The sequence below is a fragment of the Myiozetetes cayanensis genome, unplaced genomic scaffold (assembly GCF_022539395.1).
Source record: "Myiozetetes cayanensis isolate MyiCay16 unplaced genomic scaffold, myiCay2020 scf4, whole genome shotgun sequence".
NCBI lineage: Eukaryota > Metazoa > Chordata > Aves > Passeriformes > Tyrannidae > Myiozetetes > Myiozetetes cayanensis.
The window spans coordinates 17,027,617-17,040,278 of record NW_026087631.1 but is presented as its reverse complement, the minus strand read 5'-3'; the positions used below and the strand labels follow the sequence as shown (position 1 = coordinate 17,040,278).

The 12,662-nt window shown below is 35.8% G+C and overlaps 1 protein-coding gene across 1 annotated transcript in view; it reads left to right on the top strand.

The window, feature by feature from the left end:
* Nucleotides 1-12,662, top strand: part of HSD17B4 (hydroxysteroid 17-beta dehydrogenase 4) — a 55,996-nt gene that overhangs the window by 19,761 nt on the left and 23,573 nt on the right. The window contains exons 13-17 of the mRNA XM_050329038.1: nt 199-432; nt 883-934; nt 2,248-2,319; nt 3,591-3,694; nt 6,003-6,068. Coding sequence (XP_050184995.1) covers nt 199-432; nt 883-934; nt 2,248-2,319; nt 3,591-3,694; nt 6,003-6,068 — 528 coding nt within the window. The remainder of the gene's footprint in view (nt 1-198; nt 433-882; nt 935-2,247; nt 2,320-3,590; nt 3,695-6,002; nt 6,069-12,662) is intronic.

Sequence of the window (12,662 nt, the reverse complement as noted above, 5' to 3'; positions counted from 1 at the left end):
AATGGCATACATTTGGGTTACTTGTATTGTAACAAATACGTTAGTATTTTACGGTGTATTTAATAGTCATACTTTATGTTTACATGGATTATAAAGAAATTGTTCAAAGAGGAAGTTTGTTTGATATGAGAGTTACAGAAAGCATTCAAGTTCAATATCAACTATTTAAAATTTTTGTTTTATGCTTTTAATTTCCAGGCAAGCATTGTTGGCCGTAAATTGGCTACCAACGTGTATAAATACACTCACTTAGAGCCTATTCTGTATGCCCTTGGTGTGGGAATGTCAACTAAGGATCCCGATCACCTAAAATTTCTCTTCGAAGGAAGTGAAGAGTTCTGCTGTTTACCTAGCTTTGGAGTAATTCCTGCTCAGTCTTCAATGTTTGATGGTGTTCCTTCTCTTCCAGGACTAAATATTGATCTTGCAAAGGTATGGAAGAGTTAAGTAGCTAATATTGTTTGTGTGTCATATAACTAGATAGAAAGTGACTTTAAGTACTATTTTTGTAATGTTACTATGCTCCTTTTGTTCTAGAAATAAAAATACAGTGTTTTGTATTCTTTCATCCTAAGAAATGATTCATTTACCTCACTTGAATAACAGGTGTCTTCTTAAGATATTACGAATACTCCATTTTATATTAAATTTTAGTTTGTGTTCACTATGCTTTTTTTAAACCACAGAAGTTTAAAACTTTCTTTGAAAATACTTCGGGATGAAGTTAGAAAAAACAAGGAGGAAAAGTTTTGGTTTTTTTGTTTTGTTTTGTTTTGTTTTTAAATTTCTTTGCTCTGAATATTTTATAAAATAACTGTTTATTGACTTGAGGGAGACACCAGTATATTGATTGATGTTAGAGCCCTGTCTTTCTTTACGTAGATGCTGCACGGTGAGCAATATCTGGAGCTGTATAAACCATTACCAACCTCAGGTCAGTCCTTTTGTGTTGCAGATTTTTTTTTCCCTGTGACAACAGCTCCTCTAGCCATATTGTAAATGGTAACAGGGAAGCTCTGATTCAGACTGGATTATTGCATATTCTTTTTACAAGGAGTTTGGGAGAAGGGAGGCAAGCTGTTGTATAATTGAAGGATTTCTGAAACTGTGTCTTTGGGACCATGTGTTGTTTTTCTATAGTATAGTTAGTGAAGTATGCTTAATCTTTCATATAATAAGCAAATATACTACATGCCTGTGTTATTCATTCATATAATTCGATACTTTTCATTCTTTCAGTAAGATTGTAGCATAAAACTTCTGGGCTGTTTACCTAAAAATTCTTTAACACTGATTGCATCTGTGTGCTTGTAAGAGGGTAAGATTTAAATTACATATGTAAAGAACAAATTGACATCTAAACAAGGAGGCTAAAAAACAATTACTTTTCTTCCTCTCAAAATTCTTAAGGTATTAGTTACTGCAGTAGCGAACTCTTTTCACAGACAGCTATGTTTTCCCAGGTTACAGCACCTGAGAAATGCTCTTTAGGCTCATTCAAGATGTGTACGCATGTGTCTGGATTTCTTTGCCAATAGCTTTTAAAAACTAAGTTTTCAAGTGTGTAGAAGAAAAAGAATGAAATGTCACAAAATAAAAGTCACAAATTAATGGCAGAATTTCTTGTTGAAACAAAAAAAGAGATGTGTGAAAGTTACATTAACTTCAAAGAAGTCTGATAATTACTACCAGGACTTCATAAAGCTTTTTATTTTTTCATTCCATAGGCTGATTTATAAACAGATGTTGGGTATGTGTGTCTCTAGAGCAATAACCTCCTCAGTGACAAACTTCATGAAAACCCAGGGCCAGGCTCTGAGCTGAGCTTGTCTTCTGTAGAATGTAGTTGTCTTAACCCTTTTGAAAGCTGGGGACAATCCTTAAGTGAATGGAGCTATTTTTGGAGTTTGAATCTGAAATGTGATTTGTGTTTAGCTCCAAATACATGAACTACAGCAAAATTCTGTTCCAAAAACCCCCCAAACTTATAAAAAAGAAAAACAGGCAAAAAAACCCCTACACAAAACCCCTTCACATCTGCAAACAGAGATTTGCAAAGATACCCAGACACTGGTATTATAATTGTGATGATTGTGATTACTATGAATATGATGATGATGATAATGATAAGGATTGGTAAGTAAGTCAGTAAGTAAGATAGCTAGTAAGGAAGTGTAAAGAGGAATCTGTGAGGCTTTATTCCTGAAGTAAAACCTACAGTGTGTGTCTGGTGTTCTTCTCTTACAGGGGAATTAACTTCAGTTTCAACTGTTGCTGATATTCTCGACAAAGGATCAGGAGCAGTCTTGCTAATAGATGGTAAAAAAGTTTATAATTTTTGAAGGGGATGCAGTAAAATTTATTAGGCTCCATTTTTACCTAACTGTACTAACAGCTACCAGCCCTTGCACAGAAAAGACTGTTAGCGTATTAAATCTCAGTGAGATGTGGCTGTGTAATTGTTCTTGAGCGCTTAACATCCTGAAATAAGAACACCCTCTTCCTTTGTGGGTGGAATAAATAGTGCACTATGAAAACTGATCAAAGTTCTTAAATAATAATAATAATAACACACATTCCTGAAGGCAGCCATTTTACATTCTGCCAGCAAGGGGGTGTGTGTCTGCATGTTTGTATATATTTTGTGGGGTGGTTAGAGGAATGTCTCCAGAAGTTGATAACTTGTAGTTTTCATTATTCTGCTGTCTTTAGGTGTGATTATACCAAGGTCCTTTGGGAAATTAGGCAGCAAGAGTAGGTTAATAGGCAGTGAATCTCTAAATGCTGTTGACCTTTAAGTTCTTCAGTGGACAGATAAAAATGTAAACCAGGTTTTTACTGACCATTTGTTCCTCCTAGCTGTGTTTTGCTTTCATACTGGGCTAATACAAAACCTGTCTGTTTCTGCAACATGCAAAAGCTCTTTTTGTCAGCAGAGTCTCAGTGTTTTTGAAATGTCTTCCAGAACTGGAAATGAACATTATTAACAAACTATACTGTAAATTTCAGTCTAAAGTATAAGGGAGTGGAATAGATATGAACTGGAAATAGGAAGCTGAATCTCAATTTAGTGGAAGGAGTCTAATTTGTTTGGAAGAGGGAACAGGTGACCTTAACCTCTGGAACTCTTCTTATACAGGGTACTAGTACCACTTTTTATATGAGTTCATAATCTGTTTTATACACTAAGTATTCTTAATAGCTTCTGATATATTTTATGGTACAAGTCTATCATATTTAAATAAATTACTAATGCAGTGTGAGATGCTGAAATAAATCTAATTTCTACACTCTGTTGACACATAATTTTAGCACCTTGAATGTTATCACCATTTCAGTAGTTCATTTTTCAATTTTAATGCTTTCATATAGATAAAATTCATTATGTTATTTGGCAGATCATTATTCTTCCCTGGTCAGGAAGTGACTTGCAACAGTGCAGTATGAAGGTGTGACCATTCCCACTTCAGTTTTTAAAATGAGCTTTGTCATGTTTGAATATGAACTTGTCTCTTGTAAGAACACATGCAAGTTGTATGAAAAAAGAGGTCAAAGACAATATATGACCTTCTTCTTGCTTTGCCTTTCAGTGAATACGTACTGCGGAAAGGACCTCGTGTGCTATAATCAGTTCTCTCTGTTTTTTGTTGGAGCTGGGGGATTTGGTGGAAAACGAACATCAGAAAGGGCCAAGGTAAATTCTCACGTATTCATATTTAAAAAAATCCAACGCATAAAGATTTCTGTCAGCCCTGGAAGGAAAACACTTGCTATACCAACCAGGAAGGATAAACTAGCTTTTAGGTAGTGTGGAGGTACGAATTCAAATGGAATTTAAATACTGTTCACTGCAGAGCCTGAGTGAAAGGGTACTGTTCAGGGCTTGGGAAACCAATGGATTTGTGTTGACAAATAGGGAGATATGGGAAGTGATAAATACACAATGGATTAGATATTCCTACATTCAAATATTTGAAATTACAAATGTGGAATATCCTAATGGAAAGCAGTGTTGAGTTTGAACTTGCAGTTTCTAGAAAAGATCTCTAGGTGTAGCTCTTTCTAAATCTATGTGTTTGCATGGAAGAGGTATAAAGAGGAAGAGAGAAGCAGCGTTATGTTTTGGACTTAAACTTCGTGTTTTGGGAGAAAGTTAGCAAGTAGCAAATGCTGTCACGTGAACTTGTAGTGTGTATGTCTAGATGCATCAAGCAGGTAGTCAGGTACCTGACATACAACCTTTGTCTCCTTCACTATTGTGTTTGAGGGTAGTGTCAGCTGTAACTGTGTGTTCTCATGGTAAACTAGAGCCCTGAGGCAGTACAGTAATAAACAATTTATTAGAGTATCTGTTAAGCCCAGTATTTTTAAAAATTTATAACGAAATAGCTAGGTTTCATACATCTGAAATACTATGGGTAATGTTCTGATTTTTTTCATGTAAACTTACAGGTTTTTTTACTTAAATGTGTATCAATTATATAGAAGTCTTACCATATGTAACTCTAGGAATCAAATCCTGAAATACCTGTTCTGCTTCAAAGAGAAGCAGGATAAACCTCTGTGTAATATAAAAAAATTCACAGAATATTACTGCAGACAGTGTGTAGAGGTCTTTGAAGGAACCCTTAATTCTTCTGCAGTCAGAATTTATAGTAGTGCATGTAAAAAATCCCCAGTGGTTCAAAGGAAAAAGGCGACCAGCCTATAGCGATGACATCAGAAAGTCTGGTGTAGTGCATTGGCCATTTTTATTTAAACAGTTAGGCAACTGCAACTTCTTCACTCTATTTAGTGAAGTGTGAAAATGAAATGATCTTACGTTTTAAAATATGAAGAATACCTGTTTCAGACAGCAGTCCCTCCTGTGATAGAAAAAAACCTAAAATGTACTCTCATTAAGGCAATGCAGTGATATAGCAATTTCAACAGAAGCATCTGCATACCTGAGACCAATTTCAAATGGTAAATTTTCATTCTTTTTCTTTGCAAACCTTCCCAGTTAAAAAGAGTTCTGGGTCCCTCTGTGCCAAAAAGGAATGCCAGGCTGATCAGATATGTATTATAATATGTCTTTTTGTCAGTTTAAACTTACATTTTATTTGCAAATTGTATTGCAAGTTAAGAGGAACAAATTTCCACGTTGAAATCTTTGAGGAGCACCATGTTATATAAGTCAGGACTCTCCTCTTGAGTTGAGGTTTTCTTGCCCTACTGGCACAGAGGGGTTTCATTGATTATTCGTATGGTGGGTGGTTTTAATGACTCAGGTTATGCTGAGTTTCTTTAATCCAACTGGAAATAGATTGGCAAGCCTTTCTTGTTTTGGAAGCATGTTTAGGTAATGTTCTCTCAGTAGCATCTTTAGGTAGTGTTACCAAGCTGATTAATGTGTAAGTCCATTGTGATTCTCTGAAGTGACAAAAACAGGAGTAATGTTACCCACTTCCACCCAAGGTGTTCTTCTACCCAAGAAGTGTCTTTGCTGTTAATAAACAGGAAAGAGCTTTTGCTTTTATTAAATATGAAACTACATAGAACTTGGTTTCTTTTGATTTCTTAAAGGTGAAAAATGATGTAACGTAGTCCGTGAGTGAGGCAGTATATAATTTTGTTAAAGTATTATTTTAAAGGCTTCATTTTAATATCTGTGTTCCAAAGCAATAATGTTCAATGAGACAACTATTTTTTCTGAGTGAATAATTCTTACTTGAGCTTTTTTGGATAGTTTTGAAGAAATTTTGTCAAACTCATCAGCTGTGATGTGTAAGGCAAGACCTGATGCCTCAGGATCACTATCTGTGTTAAGCTAACCTTGATAGGAGACTTTTTCTGGAGTAATAGCTTTTTTTATTTGTCCATAAAGGTAGAAATAGTAGGAGGAACTTTAACAGATTGGTACTATTGTTTCTTTTTATACATACTTGACATATTCTGGCATTGGGTATGAATAAAAGATTTTTTGCTGTGAAATATTAATAATACTATTTCTTTTGCTTTAGTTAACAGCAAATCCACCGAAGAGACTCCCTGATGCTGTAATTTCTGATGTCACAACATCTGATCAGGTAAAGCTTTGTATGCTTTAGGTGTGAAAATGTTTGTTTGGTTTGGAGAAAGGAATCTTAAATGATGTTAACTAGTAGTTTGGGTTTTCTGATGTACCTCAGGTATTTGTATATATATGTTTATGTGTGTATAGGGTGCATGTGTATATATTTATAAAGCTAAAATTTCTCCTAGCTAATGACTGTGTGCTCAGTGTACTATATAAAACATTCTTTTCTTAAGCCTGGTGAAATCTATAATGTTTTATTACAAATTTTACATTGGAGGAAATTAAAGTTTGTATTTTGTTTTACTTCCAAAAAAAAAAAAAAGGCTTGAGACTTCTTGAAATTTACAGCCCATGGTGTAAATACGTTGTGACAAAAAAAAAGGTGGTTGTAGTTGACAGTTTTGAAAAAGTTAAATTTCTTTATTAGGAAGAGTCAGGGAAACCTGAAATACTGACAGATAATTGTCCAGATGTATTTCATCTCTCCACATTCCCACTGGTTTACAGACATCTGCTTTCCAGGGGAGAAACCTGAATAAAGAAGTGTAACCTCCACTCAAGGGAAACATATGCATCTGTCAGACAAATAGGAAAGTCTGGAGCTACCACTATTAAGACACTGAGTAGTATTTTCAAAAGCAGCTTAGTCATGGCAGGATGCTATACTTTCAGAGATGGAATTAAAATGCTCAGCATTAGCTTGACTGTGGTGACTGTGGTGTCTGCTTAGCCTCCCTCTGATTATGTACAGAGTAAGTCCATTCAGCTGATTCCTGTGCTTGAAGTCTAAGTTAGTCCTACCCACTTTATTAGATAAAATACATCATCTCTAATTGCCTGGTAGTTAAAAGTATTTGCTTTGAATGTTGGAGCCCTAGTTCAGATTCTCCTGTGCATGATTATGTTGTAATTGATTTCAGGCCCATCAATTTTCACAGGATATTTATGATCCCCTTTTTCTTACATTAATCTTAGTGTCTGAGCCTTAAGCCCTTATGTCTGGAATTGTTATTGTGCATAAAATGCTAAGTTCATGAGCAAAAGAAAAGGATTTGGCGCCTATAATGCAGAAGTTGGGAAACTTTGCTACTGCAAAATTGATTTTTGGAAATAAAGAAGGTGGTTGAGATTAGCTGCTACACTTGTTTTATTTTAAGATCTACTCTGACATGTTCATATATAAAGAGAACTCCTCTCCAGTTAGAGCTTAGAGGTGCCACAGCCAATGGACTTTGATAATTGTCAGGAGGCTTATCTGCCAAATTATTCAGTAGCATCTATGCTTCAGTGGTGATGACTGTGTACAGGAGGGGGACTCTGTAGAACTCAGTAACTTTATGGGCAGGAGTACAGACTTCCATGTGAAGGACAGCTTGGGAAAATGTTATCAAGATTTCACATTTATGTGTCTGTGGAATGACACATGACTGCCTAAAATCTTTAAAAAATGGAAGCTGGCACACAAATTGTATAAAAGTTTCTGAATTTCTTTTTCTTAGTGTTTAAATTAAAAATGCATTGGCAACAATGACTGTTGGCATTCAACCTATTGAATTGGTACAGAGTATAAGACTGGAAGAGTCGGTTTGCAGATGGCATTTGATTTAACTTAAACTGTGCTAATATCCAGTTTTTGTGTTACCACAATTACATGAATAAACTGCTCTTCATAATTATTATTTTTCCCCTTAACTTTACATAGCATGATCATGTAGTAAACCTTCTTATAAATAGACTTTCCTGTCCCTTTTAGAAATACTTACAGTGACGGCACACCTGCCTTTCACTGAAGATAATGACTGTGGTTACCTTGAACGTTATAGTCAGTTCTCACTTAACTGCACTGGTTTTTTTTCCAAGAGGAGGAATGTTTCAGACCAGATGAAGCACTGCCTAGGGAAGGAGATACTGGGAATAGAGGGCTAATAACTGGTTTTACCCTTTACCATGTGTTCAGCAGAATAGAGGGTACGACCCCCTGCAGTTCCTTGAAAAATAGTTGTGTTATGTCAATGACCATTGACATAACAAAGTAATTCTTTTGGTTTGTGGTACCAAAAACTAATAGGAGGTGGTGTAATACACATTTGTCCCTTTCAAATCTGTACCCATTTCTGAGAAGTTCTTTAAAGATCAGCCAGTGCTTATGAATGACTTGAAGTACCATGATGGAAGCTGCTTAAAGATGAAAATTGGTTAAGAAAAAAATTACAAGTATCTGACCTTCTAAAATGCTTTAAGGTTTAAAATTTGCATCCTACTGAAGAGGAATGTAAAATATTTCTTCAGTGTTCAAGAATTTTTCCACAGAGAACTAGAACAATTTTTCCATATTGCCCAGCAGAGCTGTACACGTGCAGTGATATTTTTCTAGCTTGTTCTCTCTCTCTATAGCCTGAACTATGCTTTACTAGATACACTGCCATAAATCTTTTGAATAAAATAGTTCTTTTGACAGAAGGTCAAGAAGTCTAGAGGGTGTTTGACTATTAGCCATTTAGCAGGAATGAATCATTCAATTTCAACCCTGTAGGGAATGTTTAATGTAGTTACAGAGCTTTTGTCCTGCCGGTTTTTGAACCAGGAGCTTAAATTAATCAATCAAATGGATTTTGCTGAATGGTTCCTAATGCAATGAAAAATCACAGGCAGGGAGTTGCCTCTATCTCTGGAGAGTTTTGTCTATGTAGAGCTTTCAGTCTCTTCCTAAATGTGTTGATTTCTTGGGAATTCATTTAATGATGATACTCAAAATAAGCTTCACTGGTTATTTAAAGTGGATAAATCTTAAGTAATGTTTCCACTTTTGAGAAAGGAAACAAATAAGGAGTCTTGCATTTGTTGGTGACTTTCTGAGGTTTGCTTGAGGGGTTTATTTTTGTTTGCTCATGGAAAAATTCACAGTATTCTTGTACTCTGCAGGTTTCCTTCCAGAAAACAAACTGTTCTTTGTCTTCAAATACCAGAAATAATATTCAGAATACACAATGTTAGGGCAATGAATAAACATCATAACAGTAGTCCATAGAATAGAATTTTTCAAGAAGTTGTTTAAGTTTTACTATTCTGTTTCCTCCTGCTTTCTTCGGAAGGCTACTTGTCTTGTTTGCTTTAGGGAAAAACTAAAGCTGTAGTATGTGGAGTTTGCAGGACTCCCAAATTTTTGATAATGTCATCTTATTTAAATAAATCATACAATAATTTTACAAAACATTTTTTAGTAGAAAAATTCTCTTAGCTTGCAACAGTGTCATATATTTCGCGAAAGTGTTCTCCCACATTGAATTCAGACTCTTTGTTACTTATATCAATAGGGAGCAATAGGCATGATAAAAGGTAGATAAGACCATTTAGACAGATTTTGAAAAACGTGGTGTCTCAACCTGTCATGCTTTGAGACCAGTTGTGCAGCTTTGCCACCTTTAAGTCTCGGCAGTGCAACGTCATGTGAGCTGTCACGTGAATTTCTGCCAGAGCTACTTTTCCATGACACTTGAGTATCTCAAGCACACAATACTTCTGCTCTGTGGTATCCAGAGTCAGGAAAATTGGCCAACCTTGCTTTCAAGAATTTTTAAATACCCCTTTAAAGCTAATAAAACTGAGCCTGATAAATTGTCTCTTGGACTAATAGCTTTCTTGTATCCTGTTATTTGTAAGTTATTTTTACTTGGAAAACTATGATAATGTTTTAAATGTTACAGAGTCTCCAAAAAGATAAAAATTCTGAATAAAGGTTGTGTTTTTTGTAATCTTAATCCACTTTATGTGCAATGCTTTATGATACAGTTTTCAGTCATGCAGGCGTGAATAGTGTGTTTGTTTGCTCTTCCTCAAGAATTCCTTCCACATGCAAAGAGAGGGCGCTAGGCGTGAGCTGAGACAGTGTAGGAAGTCAGTTTTGCTATGTTACTTGTTGTAGTGATCTCATGATTAGTGACTGTTGTTTGACAGTAGGTTTTCTTTGCTTTGTTTTTATGGTCTGTGGGCAGCTGTTACCCAGATAGCTCAAAGTACTCTGACATGGGTGCTCCTTAATCAGTGGCTGGTAGAAGAGGATTAGACAACGGAATTTTGAAGATGGAATTTGGAAGTTGTACTAGCAGGAGGGTGTCTGAGCATCACAGGCTGTAATTGAAATCTGTAGGAGCTGTGTTCTGAACTTTCCCACTGTACATCAAAAATGTGAGGTTTTCTGAAAACTTAGGCCTTCAGATGTTGTATTGGACAGCTGGAATTGGTTTGTGCTGCTGGCAGTTACACCCTTTTCTGCCATCTTGTATTTTCCAGTCTGTAAAGTAAGGATGTGTAGAAACGTTTGAGACATTTTAGTTGCACAGAGAGTATTTAAACAAGTGGTGTATAGTACTGGATGGTGTGTTTTGAGAATGTGACGCAGTGAGCAGCATAAAAAAGAGATATGACATATATTAGGGAATATAGTAGTCATTCAGAGATTTTGAGAGAGAGTCAGTAAATTCACACCTAGACTAATATAAAAAAGCTATGTAAAGCCTTCCGTTCCAGGTATAAATATAGCACTGACTGGCACAGTATGAAGAAATTGCTGCTTTTTAGTGGTTTGTGGCTTTTTAAAAAATACAGTTATTTTCTGTTTTCTCTGAAAAAGGAGAAGATAATTGGCACCTGTCCTGTTTGAAGTAGTGTTGTCAGTATCCTGTGACTAAGACTGCAGAAGTGACCTTCCCTTCCTGAGTCATTGACAGTCCTGCAGTCCTCCTGCTCATCCTGCTGTCTGCTAGCTACCTGAGTTTAGGTTTTCACTGTGTAGTTAAAACTACAGTTCTTAACGTAACAGGAAAGAATTCTGAAGACAGCTATGCAAAAATCTAGTCTTTGTAAAAGAGTGGACTTTACTATAAAAACTTGTTAAAAAGATGTCTTAGAAATGGGGAGCATTTCACAGCATGATGAATTATTAAACTAAAATCTACTGTGAAATGTTTTCTACCTATTGCCAACAGGTTCAGTATTATGAGGCTTTGCTTTAATTTGATGATGGTGTGATAAAACCCTTAAAAGTTCTGTGTAGTTGGGATGTGAATCCTTACCTGTGAAAGTCATCTTTTATTCTACCCAATTTTCGTATGTTTTTTCATTCTCAGCATACGTAAATATTTGTGTGTGTTTTTAGAAAATGTAGGGAACAATGAGGGAAGAAACAGGAAGACCAAACAGATCAATAGGTGGCTCCATGTCTGATGTCACTGGCAGAATTTTGTTTTTTTGGATCAGTTAACACAACACAGTTGACCTGCTGTCAACAGGTGTGATACACCATCTCAAAAGGGTAAAGGATGTTTGCACAGCAGTTAGCAGTGCTCAAGAAAAGAGTTTTGAACTAGATTTGAAAGGGGGGGTGATAAAATTGGGCTCACTGGAGATACGTATGAGGCAGCATGACAGTGTTGGAGGGAAGGTGTGCTAGTGAGGTCCTTCAGTCTGCTGCCTCAGTGGAGATGGAATCCACATGTCAGTGGAGACATGAGGGTGACTGATGTGTCAGAAACCGTGGAAGTGCCTGAGAACATAATGTAGGAATTAGAACACAATGTAGGGTTTCTTCCCTCCAGAAAGGTGGTGGGATCAGTAGCCCAAGCAGAATGCATCTACACCAATGCACACAGCGTGGGCCACAAACAGGAGGAACTGGAAGCCGTTGTGCAACAGGAAGGCTACGATGCAGCTGCCATCAAAATATGCAGGACAAATTGTAATTTATATCCTGTTCTGTAAAGACTGTAGTACAGCATTACCTGAAAACCTGTACATTTAAATGAACTTCAGACAACAGCACAAGAGAGATTGTTTCTATTTGTAGCACAAAAAATTTGTTTCACGATAGAGAAAACGATGTGTTGCAGGAGGTTCATAAATATTGAGAAAAAAATTGATAGAAAAAAAAAATTACAAAGCAACAAAGGAGGATACAAGCCAAACAAAGGGATGTGAAGCCTTTACTAGGATTTGATAACCTTTTCCTTGTTTGTCTAGAGATTTCAGTGTGCAGAGATGGTACTCTCAGAACTGTTGTATAGTGAGTGAACATTTGTAATAGTAATTCCTTTAAAAGTTTGTTACATGTTATGATGCTAATGTAAGATTTATATAATCTGGTGTCCTCCATTCTTATTCCTTTTGGGAAGATCAGAAGATAATTTCCAAATCAATTTTGGAAAAGTAGCTAAGGGCTTGGATTATGCAAGAATGTTGTGTGTTAAGATAATAAAAGAAGAAAAGGTACTAGTCTGGCAGTCAATTTTTTTAAATAAGATGGTCTTCCTCAGCAAGTTTGTTTCCTCCTTTTATCTATGCATATCTTAGTAAAGGCTATAAAAATTGTTACTTCATTTGAAGTTTCCCCAAGCTGAAGTGATTTGGTTTTTTTTAATTAAAAGAGGCATTGTTAAGGGAAAGGCTTCTCGTACATTTGCCATACTACTGAAAAATTACTAATGTCTGTGAAGCTTGTGTCAGAATATGTAAGTTGATAGGAAATTTGAAGAATATTTGGTATATTTGATATGGACAAACAGTAAATACATAAGTAATGTCAGGTGTGGAAGTTTTATGTACAGTGAAT